Here is a 15748-nt window from a genome sequence, read left to right on the forward strand (position 1 = left end):
TTATAATCCAACAATGAAAAAATCTTCGAGAACCTGCCGCTGTTTATGTGTCTGAACTGAATCACATATTTAGTCCTTTCCTATTTCCCTACTAATGTAACAGAAACATATGGAGAGAGATTTTTTAAATAATATTTTTAAAATTCACTGTAAGTTCAAGCAAACTCTGTTCACCGGTAGATCAAGGATTGACAAATTGGCTAAAGTAAGAATTGGCAAGTCTCAGAATGCAGTGGAGCCACTCAAACATGAAGCAATAAATGCAGGTGCACAATTTTCATGTACTGTACCTCTGTATTAAAGATGAGGGCAGCCACAGCCCACATTGTAGAACTATAGCCAGTGTCTATGTTATCTTGGTTTCACAAAATAATTCCATTAAACTAGCGCTTGTCCTGATTTCTTTACAATCCTGGGATTTCTAGTTATCTGAGCAGCTCCTCCTGCAGAAGTGAAGCATGCTCACTGCTGAAGATGTAGGAGGCCAGAACCTCAAAGACACGTATGGCATAGCTCCAACAATGTGGCTACTCTTTGGTCTACATGCATGCAGGGCACTGCTGCAGCTAACCTGACCTCAAATAGGGCAAGTCTGTGACAGACAAGTCTCTCAGACCATTAATAAACAGTAAAGACCTTGGCAAGGGGCCCCACAGATTCCAGAGGTTACTCAAGTCATAGGCACTGACTCCATAGGTGCTTAGCACCTACTGGCAGCCAACCTGCCCCCAGCGCCTCCCACTGCTGCCAGCGGCCCCGCCAATCAATTCCTCCCCCTCCCTCCCAGCACCTCCCACTGCTGCGATCAGCTGTTCCGTGGCGTGCAGGAGGCGCTGGTGGGGAGGGGGAGGAGCGGAGATGGGGCGTGCTTGGGGGAGGGGGCGGAAAGAGGCAGGGCAGGAGCAGAGCCTGGGCAAGAAGAGGCGGGGCGGGGCTGGGGAAGGAATGGAGTGGGGGCAGGGCCTGGGGCTGAGTGGGGCTTGAGCACCCCTGGGGAAAGGAGGAAGTCGGCGCCCATGGCTCAAGTATTTGAGATTTAAACCTACTGCTGAATATCCACCACATATGTCCCTAGAGGTGGCTCCATGTTACTGATGAGTCCTATTGTTAAGTTAGAGTCTGGGGATGATACAGAACCATACACATGAATGCCATTTTCGAGTCACTTGCCAACCTCACTATAGAAATTAGGACATATTAATGTAGCCACTAGTGTGGATACATAACTGAACACTGTCTCCATATTTATAATAAGACTTGGTTGGGGAGTTGTCAAGGCTCCTTCCCCACTCTGAACTTTAGGGTACAGATGTGGGGGCCTGCATGAAAACTTCTAAGCTTAACTATCAGCTTAGATCTGGTCCGCTGCCACCACTCCTAATGTGCTAATTCCCTTCCCTGGGTAGCCTTGAGAGGCTCTTCACCAATTCCCTGGTGAATACGGATCCAAACCCGTTGGATCTTAAAACAAGGAGAAATTAACCATCTCCCCTCCTTTCTCACTCCAACTCCTGATGGATCAAGATCCAACCCCCTTAGATCTAAAAACAAGGAAAAATCAATCTGGTTCTTAAAAAGAAGGCTTTTAATTAAAGAAAAAGGCAAAAATCATCTCTGTAAAATCAGGATGGAAAATAACTTTACAGGGTAATCAAACTTAAAGAGCCCAGAGGAACCCCCTCTAGCCTTAGGTTCAAAGTTATAGCAAACAGAGGTAAACACCCTAGTAAAAGGTACATTTACAAGTTGAGAAAACAAAGATAAAACTAACACACCTTGCCTGGCTGTTTACTCACAAGTCTGAAATATAAGAGACTTGTTCAGAAAGATTTGGAGAGCATGGATTGATGTCTGCTCCCTCTCAGTCCCAAGAGCGAACAACCACCAAAAATAAAGAGCACAAACACAAACCTGCACCCCACCAAGATTTGAAAATATCTTGTCCCCTTATTGGTCCTTTGGGTCAGGTGTCAGCCAGGTTACCTGAGCTTCTTAACCCTTTAAAGGTAAAAGGATTTTGGAGTCTCTGGCCAGGTGGGATTTTATAGTATTGTACACAGGAGGGCTGTTACCCTTCCCTTTATAGTTATGACAGGAGTAATTTATCAGGTGTCCTACATCCTGGCTACGATGCTAGCAGGCCAGGTGCCAGCTCGTGACAAGGCCCCAGATCTCACTGAACACTGAAAAATGTATAACTGGAAACCAGTCTGGCTTACCTGTATGTTAATATTGTTAAAATTGATATAAGAGTTGTAAGAATGTGTTTGGTATTTAGATCTTATGGATAGTTTGTAGGATGCTGCATGTATTAGTCTTATCTGTCCCCATGTTCTAAAGCCATAGCAAATGTTTGCATTATAAACCTCTGTAACTATGTAACTCATCAAACAGGAAAGAAGCCTTCTTCAATGCAAATGCTGGCTTCCTACAGAAGGTGTTAGGTCCCGCCCAACAAGGTCTTTGAAACTGTCTACACTACATACACACTTACTTCAGTATAACTACATCACTCAGAGGTATGAAAATCCACACCCGTGAGCGATGTAGTTATACTGACCTTAACACCCCCCCGTGTAGACAGCCCTATGTCTACTTCTTCCGCTAAGCTTCTCCCGCCGACATAGCTACCACCTCTCATGGAGGTGGAGTTATTAAGCCAATAGGAGAGCTCTCTCCTGTCAGCTTACATATTTTATTCCTTTCATATTTTCCTACTAATGCAATATAGAAACATATTGAGAGAGCAGCACAGATTGCTGAAGTCAGCACAGCTCAGCTGCTTCCTTCGATGGATCGGAACAATGCTGTCAACCATAGTGGTAGATCATTGTCCTAATTGGCCCTACTTACAGGATGTGTGGTTGAAAAATAATGTATCTAAGACAGTGGTTCTCAAACTTATTTGATCGGGCCTCCCCGTTTTTGTGTCTGTAATCGTTTACACCCCCTCTCCCCCACAAGTACATATACCGTCACCCAACCCTAAAGGCAGAGTGGAGAGCAGCGGCTGCTGGCTGGGGCAACCAGCTTTGAAGGCAGTGCAGAAGTAAGGGTAGCAATGGGGTGCTAAATTTGCTCTGAAAAATGATATTGATGAATATCACTTTTCACTTTGCCACTCACTACTGGCGTGGCACTGCCTTCAACGCTGGGTGCCCAGCCAGCACCCGCTGCTCTCCACCTTGGGGCAGCCAACCAGAGCCCTGCCACCTCCAGGTGAGGGACTGGGGAGAAAGGGAGAAGGAGAGCCTGAGCTCAAACTGCCTCTCAGTGAAGGATTGTGGGGGGAAAAGCCCAAGCCCGGGTGGTGGGGCTAGATGTCCACTTTAGCCCCACCTACCAGGTGTGCACAGCCCTTCTGCCCAAGCCCCAGCCACCTGGGGATGTCAGCCAAAGCACTTAAAAAATCAAGCCACACAGCTCACACCTCCCTTGACACATTCCAGTGCCTCCCCTAGGGAGGCCCACCCCATAGTTTGAGTACTGCTGACCTAAGAGATCTCAAGCTTTCTTCTTTCAACACTGGAATACAGACAAAACCCATCACCTGACAAAGATGATGACAACTGGATGAGTGGCAAAGCTGGAGACTTAAGTTTAACAATTTGTTGTTAAATATGAATTACTGTTAAATATTGTTCATACACATAATTGGGGTAGAGGTGTTTTTATGAGGCTGTGCATACTCTTTAAATCTGTAGCAGAAAACCAGACAAGAGGGGAGCTGGGGAAGGTTCTAGAGCCTCTACAGCAGTGGTCCCCAAACTTTTTCACTTGCATCCCCCTTTACTTGGGGTCTGCATCCCCCACCCCCAAGAGTTATGGCTGGGAGCCACAGTCAGAGTCGTGCCGGAGAGAGGGGCAGGGCAAGGCGTTGGGCTGCAGTTGGGACTGGGAACTGGGGGCCACGGTAGAGAGCTGGCCAATGGTTGGAGCCAGGGGGTGTGGCCGGAAGCGGAGCTGGGCTGGGGGCAGAGCTGGGCTGTGTGGCATCTGTCCCTGCCCCCCATGGCAGCTGGCTAAGGCCCCACCACGCCCTCCCTCAAAGTTCCTCCATGCCCCCATGGGGGGGGGGGGCGCACGCCCCAGTTTGGGGACCACCGCTCTACAGTGAAGGCAAGACAGAAACGAAAGTTCTCCAGGATGATCAAGGCCCTGTGAGCTCTGCAACAGCTGAATTTAAAATTCTTGGATTGTGGGGCACGCCCATGTGAAACACTGGAAACATGAAAGAAGAACAGGAGTACTTGTGGCACCTTAGAGACTAACAAATTTATTAGAGCATAAGCTTCCCTGAGCTACAGCCCACTTCTTCGGATGCTATATGAAGTGGGCTGTAGTCCACGAAAGCTTATGCTCTAATAAATTTGTTAGTCTCTAAAGTGCCACAAGTACTCCTGTTCTTCTTTTTGCAGATACAGACTAACACGGCTGTTACTCTGAAAACTGGAAACATGTTACATCTTCATTTAGTCCATTGAATTGAATAAATTGATCAGCACAGCAGCCCCTCTGCTACTTATTTTGATAGTCAATTCAGTCTATTTCACGTTCGCCCCACATTTGAAGTTCTTGATATGCCAAAATTTGTCTCTCGACAGCACAAAACTGAATTGTAGGAAGTGTCGGGGGCAGGGGGAGGTTTTGGGGCTGAGCAGAAGGCAGCCGGCGCTAGGGGATGCCCTGTGTGGAGCGAGTGTGTTAGTTGGACATTTCTGCTCAAAAGAGCAGCGGCGCTGACGCGCAGCCAGCGCCCCGCGGGCAGGGGGACGCTCAGGGCCATTGCATCAGGCTCTCGGCGGACTCAGGCAGGCGGCACGGCCAGTTCGCACCCTGGGCCCAGCGCCGGGGGCTGCGGGGGACGCGGCCCGCCTCACACAAGGCAGCGTTGGGAGGGCGGCGGAACAAGGCGACGGTTTCACTGTCACGTGACACCTCCCCCAGGGGTTCCTCTAGCCGGCCTGGTGGGTGGGGCCCTACATCTCTCTGGCCCTTGGGATGCGACAGGCCGTTGGCTGAGGGCGCTCTAGCCCGAAGAAAGCGGGGAGAAGCGCCCTGTTCTCTATGGTTTCTACACCCAGGCGCTGAGTGATGGCGTCATAAGCGCGAGCCGCACAGCGCCGGACCTGCAAGAGGGACGATGTCGCCGCCGCTCTTCAGCCTTCCCGAGGCGCGGCTCCGCTTCACGGTGAGCAGCGCGGGCGCGGCGCCGAGGCATGGACTCCCCCGGCGCGCGGAGCCCGGCGCAGGCATTTCCTGCTCCCCCGGCCCTGGGGGGTTCGGTCCCCCCGACCTACCCGCGAGGGGTGCGCCCGCCCTCCGCTGCCGCGCGCTTTTTCTCTCCTCCGGCCCCGTCCGTGGGGGGTTTGCTCCCCCCCCCCCCCGCCGCGCGTCAGGAGACCCGGCTGCTGCGGGGGATGGAACCGCCAGCTACAGAGCCAGCAACTCTCCCCACTGGCCTGGCAATAGGGTTCTGCGCCGGTAGGTTTCTGACTGGGACCACCAACTGGTGCTGGAGCTGGGGGCTGGCCTGCACGTAAGAGCTGCAGCAGTTTCAGTTAAATCAATTTAAAAAATCAGTTAAATTAAAACAGTGTAAACTGTGTGGGCAACTTTATGTGGGTTTATCACTGCGAGCTAAACCCATACAAGTGTCCACAGGCAAACTTGAACCAGTTTAGTTAAGTCAGTTTAAAACTGTGCCTCTGGTCAAACTGGTGTCAGTCATGTTAGTGTGTGCCTTAATTCATTTTACATACCTTTTGGTGCTTTAAAGGGCATTACTTTCTGAGGCATTATGACCCACCAAATTGTGTACATTTGTTATTATTAATGGAAGTAGATCTGTGCTAATCTCCATGTTAATAGAGCAAGTAGATTCATTAGTATTTCCCTTTTTCTGTCAGATTAAAAAAAGGAGACCTCTATCTGGATTGCTTTTGATTTCCTTCTGTTTTTGTACTGGGAGTTACTTGCAGCTTATTTTATCATTTAACTTGTTTTTAGAATTCTACTCGAGATGCTTTGACCAACAAAACTATCAAACCCTTATTGAATGCATTCAACCAGATTCCTGGAAGGTAAGGAGCTATCTTTTCATTTTAAAAAATGTCTTTTCAAATAATTATTATTGATCCTGAACATTTCATCAGTACTGTCTAAAACTTTTCTATTCTTAGTGAAAACGAAAAGAAATGCACCCTGGATCAATCTTTCAGAGTTGTTCTAGAAGAGGAAATTGTAAGTATTTTGTTCACAGCACTGTAACTCTATTTGTTGATACAAAATTGAAATTATACGTTTAATATAAGTGTACTATGTTGACTATTAGTAAAAACTTGCAGAAACGATTAGGATACCTGTTGGAAACATGAATCACTTTGATAAATAATTTTTAAAATATGGCAATTAAAAATGCTTTCACAAATGTCTCATAGCATAGTGACTTTTATAAAATCTCTCTTGGAGCATTTATTGTTTATAGTAGTTTTTAAAAACCTGCTGTACTGCCAATTTATAAATTTGTGTGCCATAACAGTGAATGGGGGTATGATAATATATAGGATCTAAGAGTGCTTTTTCATTATTTAGCCCTTGAAGGACTATCTTAAAAGTAAAACAAAACTGTTAAGTATTTTTTTTATGCAAGTCAGTGATTTCGGAGTGTAGACTTAAAGGATTTCCTTCTGCCCTTTGAAAGGAAACATTTAAAAAAAAACAAAAAGTTGCACATTTTGTAGTATAGGCTCATAAATGCCTTTTAATCTTAGATTAAAAATATTATCACTGATCATTCCAAAGCACTTTACAAAATATATACAGAATCATTTCACCCAGCAGCAAAATGCAGATTCTTTGGGGAGAAGGGGGATAGGGAGCATGTTAAATGTTTAATAGCACCCAGTATGTCTACATTGTGGGGACTATAGCAGCATAGTTGTAGCTATGTTGACATAACTCCATAGTATAGACACAGTCCAAAGTGATGGAAGGGTTTTTATGTCACTGTAGAAGCTCCACGTCCCTGAGCAACAGTAGGTAGGTTGACAGAAGCATTCTGTAAATCTGGCTGCATCTACACTTGAGGTTAGATCTGCATAGCTGCAGTGCTCAAAGGTGTGGATTTTTCATACTCTGGAGTGCCATAGCTATATGGACCTAAATTTTAAGCATAGATCATGCCACTGTTTATGAAAGGTATCAGATCATTTGAAATTACAGAGGAAATCTAGAGATACTATAACTACACATGTTGGAATAAGAGTACTCCAAATAGCACTGGCCAAGCATAATGTGCTATAAAGTCTTTAATGACCCAAAGTAATTGGGAAAAGTCGCTCAACTGCATGAGTTTTATATGAAATGCTTGCTACTGAACGTTACTTCCAAGTGTGCTTAAATTAATGGGAAGATGAACGTTGACTTTTCTTTGTGCTCCTAGTGAGTTTTTAAACGTTTGTAATGTAGAATATACTTGAGTAAAACAAGACTTCAGCTTTCTCTGGCTTTAGTAAATGCATCTGATCAAAATAGTACAAATTACTTGGACTCTGTAATAAATCTGTCTTACATTTGTTTAGATAAATCAAGCTTCATGTGAAAATGTCCTGGCTATTATTTCTCTTGCTATTAATGGAGTTACAGATGGTGAGTAATTGTATAAAACAGCCTGATATGAGGTATAAGTTTGAGGGTCTTTACCATATCACCCTCTTTTATTAGTATTTACAAATGTTGACTCCGCTAGTGAATGGTCCTTAGCTTAACTGTTTGCATTGGTGCTAAGATATTATGGTGATGAGTAAAATACAAATGCTGTTCTAACAGTAGTAGACCTCTTGCATAGGACAGCTGACTAGCTTCTGCTAGCTGAACTTGTAACTGCTGTACATGTTGGAGTGGATCTTTTTAAAGCATAGTGGGAGTCAGAGTTCATTTCTGGACTCTTCTCTTAAGTTTGAATAGCACTTACATAGCACTTTTCATCCATAGATCTCTAAACTCTTTACAAATGTGGGTTTTGTTATCCTGATTTTACTGTTGAGAAGAGAGAGTCATCGAGGTTAATTGCCCAATGTCATATAACATCTTACTGGAATAGAAACCTATCTCCTGGCTATCTATGCTGGCCCCCCAGCAGTAACTGACCTGCTGCAACTCAGTTGGGTTGGTAGTGTTTGAGTCTTTGGCTACGTCTGCACTACGGGGGGGGCCATGGGGGATCGATTTCAGATACACAAATTCAGCTACGGGAGTAGCGTAGCTGAATTTGATGTATCTGATCCAACTTATCCCGCTGTGAAGACGGCGGCAAATCGACCGCCATGGCTCCCCCGTCGACGGAGCTTACTCTTACCTGGGCTGGTGGAGTACGCGCATCGATTCGGGGATCGATTTATTGTGTCTCGTCGGGACGCAGTAATCGATCCCCGAGAGATGGATTTCTACCCGCTGCTCCGTGCGGGTAGTGAAGACAAGCCCTTTGTCTTTACGATGTCTTTTTAGAATTGTGAATGTGAATGGAGACAATGGTGGAACCCCTCTTGCATAGAACCCCTGGTCATCAATTCTATTTGTTTATGAATGGGAAAATACTTAAGTATTCATGTTAAATATTTGTTTTGTTGATTTAAAATTTTATATTAACGGTAGTAATCATCTTTTGTCAAAATGTTTGTATTTCATAAATGATAAGTGTAAGGTCTGATCATTTAGCTGTGGTTGCCTATGCTGTGTACCTCAGTAATTTCTGCATCCATTTATCAGAGCACCATTGTAGTAGTCACTTGATTAAATGACAATAATAAACATGATCAAAAGCTTTATTTTGAAGTAGAAGTGGAACCATTAAATTGGAAGTCTGAAAAATGAGGATGGGCCCTGCGGGGAATACAAGGCTTTGCCTCTTCAATTCTGAAGAATTAGTCACTCTGACATTTCTGAATTGTTTCTTGGTAGGGGGCAGATTCTACTTCAAAAAGCCTTGCATAGCAGTAGGCCTATAGTTTCACTTTCTTTCTCTGGAAAAAAAGCTGCCCAATACCTTTTAATTGTAATAAAATTACACTTAAACAAAAATTCCAACATCTCATAATTTGGGGACCTACCGAGTTTTGACAATTATTACTGTATCTTATTTGTAGTACAGTGGTACCTACAAAGGTACTGTACATGCTTGTGCGCACGCGCACACAGGAAAATAGAAGAATTTACATTTTAGTCCCTACTCTTTGTAACTTTTTGTGGTAACTTCTCTCTCAGATGCTACTTTGCAACTTCCTTGTCCCATCTTTGTTAATACAGTTATTAGGTACAAGTCTTTCTGACTAAAATGATCCTTGCACTCCCACCCCTCTCTAAAGGTATCTGCACAGCATCAACCCCATTTGTGCTTCTGGGAGATGTTCTGGATTGCCTGCCTTTGGATCAGTGTGACAAAATTTTTACTTTTGTCGAAAAAAATGTCACTACATGGAAATCAGTGAGTATTTTTTTCAAAGTGTGTTTTTGTTCATCCCAAAGATGCTGATCTGGATGTATCAATGATTGACCAATTAACAAGATGGATTTTGTCTTTTATTTTTATGTTGAAATAATGGAATAAATATTGTCAGTATTGCCTGCTTATAGGAAACACAAAAGGTAAGCTTGTTAATATAGCAGATCCAGTACTGCTAACTTCAAGAGTTTAAAAAATCATGATTAATTTAAAAATAAATAAATCATTTTTGGTCTGTCGTCTTGTTTTTATTAAATCCCCTCCCTGTCCCCAATGGTCTGTGACAATAACTGGTTGGAAATTCAACTCAAAATGCATTCAGAATGTGCACACACAAAATGCAGGCCTCAGCTGCCATGTACACCCACCCGTTCTTCCTCCGTCCCTCCCTTCCTTCTCCAGCAGCTTCCTCCCCTCTAGTCTGCAGGAAAAGGGGCTTCCCTTGGGCTCCTTCCTTCAGTAACTCTCCCTTCTTAGATTGTGGGGGGTGGAGGAAGGGTAGGGTGACCAGACAGCAAGTGTGAAAAATCGGGACGGGGGTAGGGGGTAATAGGATCCTATATAAGAAAAAGACCCAAAAATCAGGACTGTCCCTATAAAATCAGGACATCTGGTCACCCTAGGGAAGGGGGTGAATCTGCTGCTGCTGTCGCCAAACCCGGAGAGGTGGGCAGGTTCGAGTGCCCTGCACTGCATGCAGCACACTGGTGCTGCAGGCAACTATTATGGTTGCCTGCAGCACAAGAACAGCAGCCTCCAGAAGTTGAAGGGGAAACTCTGGACATTTCAAACAGTATTCCGGAGTTTCCAGTTTTATTGCATGATCATGAGAACACCCCAAAATCAGCACAAAATTGCAACATTTACAGTATCTTTAGTGTTGGCAGCTCTTCAGATTTATCCATAAAAAGCTTCCGAGGGGCCTCAAATAATTTTTCTCTGTTCCTTGATCTAAGTGTGACCTCCTAACCATTTGGGACAGGCATGCAGACCATTCCACTTCAGAGCAGCCTTGTCTTTCTGATATCTCAATAGGACTTGCTTCTGTCATCATTCAGAATATCATCCTTGTACTGGCAGATTTCTAATGTCAGCTGATGCTGTTCTAAATCTTGTGTTTACATGCTTCTCTTAACTTTACATCTATGCATAAAACAGATACAGGGAAAAATAAAAATGGGATACAAATCAGTATCTCTCACTGTGTTAAGAGCCTTTCAGAAAAAGTATCACGGGGTAGCCATGTTAGTCTTTATCCACAAAAACAACAAGGAGTCCGGTGGCACCTTAAAGACTAATAGATTTGGGCATGCTTATGCCCAAATAAATCTGTTAATCTTTAAGGTGCCACTGGACTCCTTGTGCTTTTTCTGGAAAAAAAAAAACATGAGTTACCAGCATTTCTCGTATTTGTGTAGAGGTTGGCATTAAGCTTGGGTTACATTATAAACTAGAAATTTTCTTGGAATTTTTGGGACTTCTTTTGTTTGTATTTTTCATTTTGTGGAGTCTTTCTTAAATAAATGGAAATTCGTAGTTGAGGTTTAAGAACAGGAAGGACTCAGATGGATTTATTTCTAATATCAATGTGATTTGTATTGTTGAGTTGAAAAGACAAAAGCTATTGAAGATTGCCGCATCCTCCGAACGAGACTGATACATTTGCTTTGTTTTTCAGAATACATTTTATTCGGCTGGGAAGAATTACTTGCTGAGAATGTGCAATGGTGAGTAGCACTCTTTCAGGGAAGTGCAATGCAGCTCCAAAAACAGCTGAACAAAGCTAGGGTCTTAATATTTGAGTCACATTAGAATATGTTCTGTAATAGTTTTTAAAATGATGAGCTGTTTGTCTTGGTAGGTATTCAAGACCTTGCTGTTCAACATGAGCTCCATTTTGATTCTGGGGAGATTTCTCTTTATCACAGAGAAGGAGAGAGAGAAGCTAGAAGAGGTGTTTTTTTTTAATAACATTTAAGCCCTCATCATTGCCAGAGGCTGTATTGGAAGAAGTGGTCCAATAGGCTTCTTTCTGCAATTATCTTTAAAGACAGTTTTAGGGCTCCTGGTTTGTGGGAATTCAGAGACTTGGTCAACTAGAACACATTAGATAAAACATTTGAGGCCTGAGAGAGGAAGGGTTGTTTTAAGATAGTAGCATTTAAATTTACAGATGTCTCAACTTTATTTTGTTAGTTATGTAGGTCCCACCCGATCTGTCTCTAGCACTCATTTTAAGAGTTCAAAATGGATGAAAAGTTGGGAGATGATACATGTGATAACATTAATGTTTATCTCTGCTTTCTCATTTTTTACATTACTTAGATCTCCTAAGAAGATTATCTAAATCACAAAACACAGTCTTCTGTGGAAGAATTCAGCTATTCCTGGCTAGATTATTTCCTCTTTCAGAGAAGTCAGGTGAGATTTTGTGCATTTCACATGAAATAAATATCTTCAAAGATTAAATATTCCAGTCTCTAATAATCTTACTCCAAACAAAATTGACTTTAACCAGAAATCAGCTTCTAACTTTGACTTTAAAATTCTACGTTAGACACATATTAAAAAATTATTCACTTTTTATAAATACAAACAGAAACTGTTACTTGATTTGTTTTCTACAGATTGGCTATTGTATGTTGGGTAATAATCATGAGCTGGTTTTATGAACTTCATCATTTCCCAGACTGTCATATTTGCTCTTTTTAAAAGTTGGTATTTTTTCTGCAGGCCTTAATTTGCAAAGTCAGTTTAATCTGGAAAATGTCACAGTTTTCAATACTAATGAACAAGAGAGCACTTTGGGACAGAAGGTGAGAATTGATGCATTATGCTCAATGTGTCTGTAGAAAATTTATGTAAAACTATAGGAGAGCTGGCACAAACAAATCACAACCACTTTTAACCAGTATTTAGAATTATATTCTTCTATCTCAGATTATAGCACTCCCATAAAACATTATTCTGGTCTGGAACTTAACATATATTTCAAACCCACTTTGTCAGCAGCCATTATAGGTAGGATGGGATGTGGGAATTTTAAACCTTTAACTTGAGGTTTGAGGGTTATTATCTTTTTAATCAAATAAGCTTTTCCTGACTACTTGTGAAACTGCAGTGCTAGCATGCTCTCTCTCTGACTTGCAGTTTCAGGGCCTGTACAAGCCCTCACAGAGCTCCATGAAGTTAGGGAGTCTGCCCTTGCATAGTTGATTACAGAATCAGGACCATGGATATGTCTCTTACAAACTTCACTACATATAAAAAAAGTAAGAGGAACAAAATAGTGTAAGATACAGTAACTTAGAGGGTTTTTTTCAGTGTTGTCCTAAATTTTCTGAACCAAAAATTAAAGCAGTTCTTAAAAAAAGAGGAAGTTAGAAAAATCTGAAATTTATTAAGAGACCAAAACGGTAGTGTATGCTATCGTTTTTTTTTTGTTGTTGTTTTTTTTCCCTCCAATGTCCTTTATGTTATCTTTTGTATCTACCTGTATTTCTGTGTGTCCCACAGGTTACACTTGGTGACTGCTCCTAATTTTTTCAATTCAAGAAAATTGAGCACAACTCCCCAAGAGATGGGGAGAGAAGAAGGGAAAAAATAATGTAGGCTGAGATTCAGGAAAGCAGTTAAGCACATGCCTAAGTTCCACTGCTTTACATGTTTACACACCCTTCCTTCATACCGAGATTGTCCTGAATTAGGCCTTTAGAGAGGAAAGAATTAAAATAAAGGGGAATTCCCTTTACAGATCATCACATTTCAAGACCTGTTTTAACTTCCGTATTTACTTAAAATGCAAATTGAAGCACTCACTACCTTACCTATAGCAACACTGCTTCAGTGTTCTAATAGTTGCTATTTGAAGACCTGCCTTAAGAATGAACAAACCAAAAACTGTTCAAAGCATGTTTTGTTTTGGTTCCAGTGAATAATGAAGGTGTAGGAAACAGAAATAATGAGTGCCATGCAGATTAAAATGTGTATATGTAGTTTCTACACTTAGTGTACCTTTTTTTCCCCACCCTTTCTGTCAGCACATAGAGGAGAGAGATGAAGGAATGGAAGTAGAAGAAGGTGAAATGGGAGATGATGAAGCTCCTACAAGTTGGTGAGCTTAAAGTTTAGTTTAGCTTTTAAAATTGTTATGAAGTGAAAGCATGTGGTTGTTGGTAGAAAACTCCTGCAGTTTCAGCCTGAGAATGTATAGTTTAGGAACTATATACTCTTGTATGCTGTCTTCAGAATTATTCCTTTCTCTAAACAGTTACGATCGAATGTAAAAAAAAAAAAAAAAAAAAAAAAAAAAAAACACACACCATCCAGTCCAATCTAAGCATTCATATTAATTTTAATACAATATTGTCTTCAAATAATGAAAGAAGCCACATTTTTGACATTACCAAAAAACACTGTAACAAGCACATGATAGTGGTGTTGAACTAAAAACTGAAAACTGTATACGACAGGCCATGCCTACACTTACCAATAGATCAGCACTGCTGTGATCGATGAAACAGGTGTTGATTTAGCAGGTGTTGATTTAGCAAGTCTGGTGAAGACCTGCTAGGTCAATGGCAGAGTGCTCTTCCCTTGACTCCTTGGGGAGCTGGACTACAGAAGAGTAAAGTAAATCAGTGGGAGAGCATCTCCCATCAACACAGCACCGTGTAGACACCGCGGTAAGTCGACCTAACTTCACTTACTTTTTTCACATAACTGGAGTAGTGTAACTTAGGTCAACTTACTGCAGTAGTATAGACAAGGCCTCGGATAATAAGACTTCTTGATTGGATGGTATTTGGGATCCATCTCATTTAAACAATATTTATCCAAACTGTTCTTAGGCCAGAATTTTCAAATGTGAGTACACAAAGTTAGGCATTTAAATAGATGGCTCTGAAAATCAGGCCACTTATTTGGTGCCTAACTTCAGTAACCCACAACTGACATACTATAAACCCACAGGCAATAACTATCTTCAGTTCAGTTAATGTATCTGAAGACTTAAGTTTTTGTTTAAGCCTTTTCTTTAATTAAATTAATTTAACTTCTAACTTATTACTAATTTTCAAAATACTAAATAAACACTTAAAAGAAATTCTCTATTTCCTGGTTTGCAACATGAGGGTGCATGGAGAGAGGATAAACTGCAAGCTACTTGACTTCTAGCTCACATCACCACCTTAATTGTAATTGGCACTGAGGTTGAAAATCATTCCAGTAAAGTGGCTGAGCAGTTTACCATTGTCCTCGATCAAGAAAATGCTCAATGTAATAGGAAAAAAATTGTTCCGTGAAGCTTTTATGTTTAAGAAGCTTCTTTCTGATGATCCACGTTCCATTTAAGTGGCTTCACCTGTCCCAGAGGGAGAGCTGGAGACATTGTGGTGCAAAGCATAATTGCCCAGGTGCGTGTGTTTTGGGTTTTTTTTTTTTGTTGTTGTTTGTTTTTTAATGGACTGTGCCAGCATTTATAGAACAAACTTCTGCTCAGATTATTGGTGAAATTCTTAGTGTAATTGGTTTTACAGGTACTAAACAGCATGTTCGTTCATTTTGCCATATTAAGCCACAAATTGGTGTCCTTTGCCATCTTGCTATATCCTTAGAGGAGTGGACCAGTGAGGCAGAAGCAGTAAATGTAAGCTTGTAACAGTGCTGCATTCACAGTGGTTGAATCGTTAGTGTGAGAGAGGATTTTGTTGCTATGGATTCCAGGTCAGATGAGCCAGATGTGAAGTACATGCAAATAATCAGAAAATATTGCACCAAAATAGTAATAGCAGGATTGATATATCAATACCATGATCATTTTTAAAAAAAAAATGTAGTATTGAAGGAATGAGAAATCCATAGTTTTATGGATTTGCCATTGTTTGATGTTTCAAAGTTTAGAAGTGTTACCACTGACATACCCTTCTGAGGAATGAGTTAACACATACTTAACACCACACTCCCTTAAAGCCAGAAATGTTTATTAATGCACCCATTTCAAGGGACATTACTGATATAAAAATGCTGTCATAAACCATGACCTGAGAGAGACTATGCTCCGAATCAGGACAGCAGTTGAGCATATGAAAGCAGAAAGCCAGCAAGGAATGGAAGATGGGATGGTCAGCAAGGAAAGCTGTCACTTGAAGTCCGAAGGCATAAGGGAAAAGTGAGAACTGCCAAAAGCCGAGCAGAGTTAGCTCTTGCAAAGGAAACTAAAACCAATAGGAAAAGGTTCTTAGCCAT

General features: G+C 42.0%; 1 protein-coding gene across 1 annotated transcript in view; it reads left to right on the forward strand.

The window, feature by feature from the left end:
• The first annotated feature begins 5034 nt into the window (after positions 1–5034).
• The window catches only part of THOC1 (THO complex 1), a 34293-nt gene continuing 23579 nt past the window's right edge, over positions 5035–15748 (forward strand). The window contains exons 1-9 of the mRNA XM_034762736.1: positions 5035–5191; positions 6010–6083; positions 6183–6243; positions 7584–7650; positions 9366–9484; positions 11181–11229; positions 11828–11923; positions 12236–12318; positions 13543–13616. Coding sequence (XP_034618627.1) covers positions 5144–5191; positions 6010–6083; positions 6183–6243; positions 7584–7650; positions 9366–9484; positions 11181–11229; positions 11828–11923; positions 12236–12318; positions 13543–13616 — 671 coding nt within the window. The 5' untranslated portion in view covers positions 5035–5143. The remainder of the gene's footprint in view (positions 5192–6009; positions 6084–6182; positions 6244–7583; positions 7651–9365; positions 9485–11180; positions 11230–11827; positions 11924–12235; positions 12319–13542; positions 13617–15748) is intronic.

Source organism: Trachemys scripta, chromosome 2, assembly GCF_013100865.1.
Source record: "Trachemys scripta elegans isolate TJP31775 chromosome 2, CAS_Tse_1.0, whole genome shotgun sequence".
NCBI classification, from domain to species: Eukaryota; Metazoa; Chordata; order Testudines; family Emydidae; genus Trachemys; species Trachemys scripta.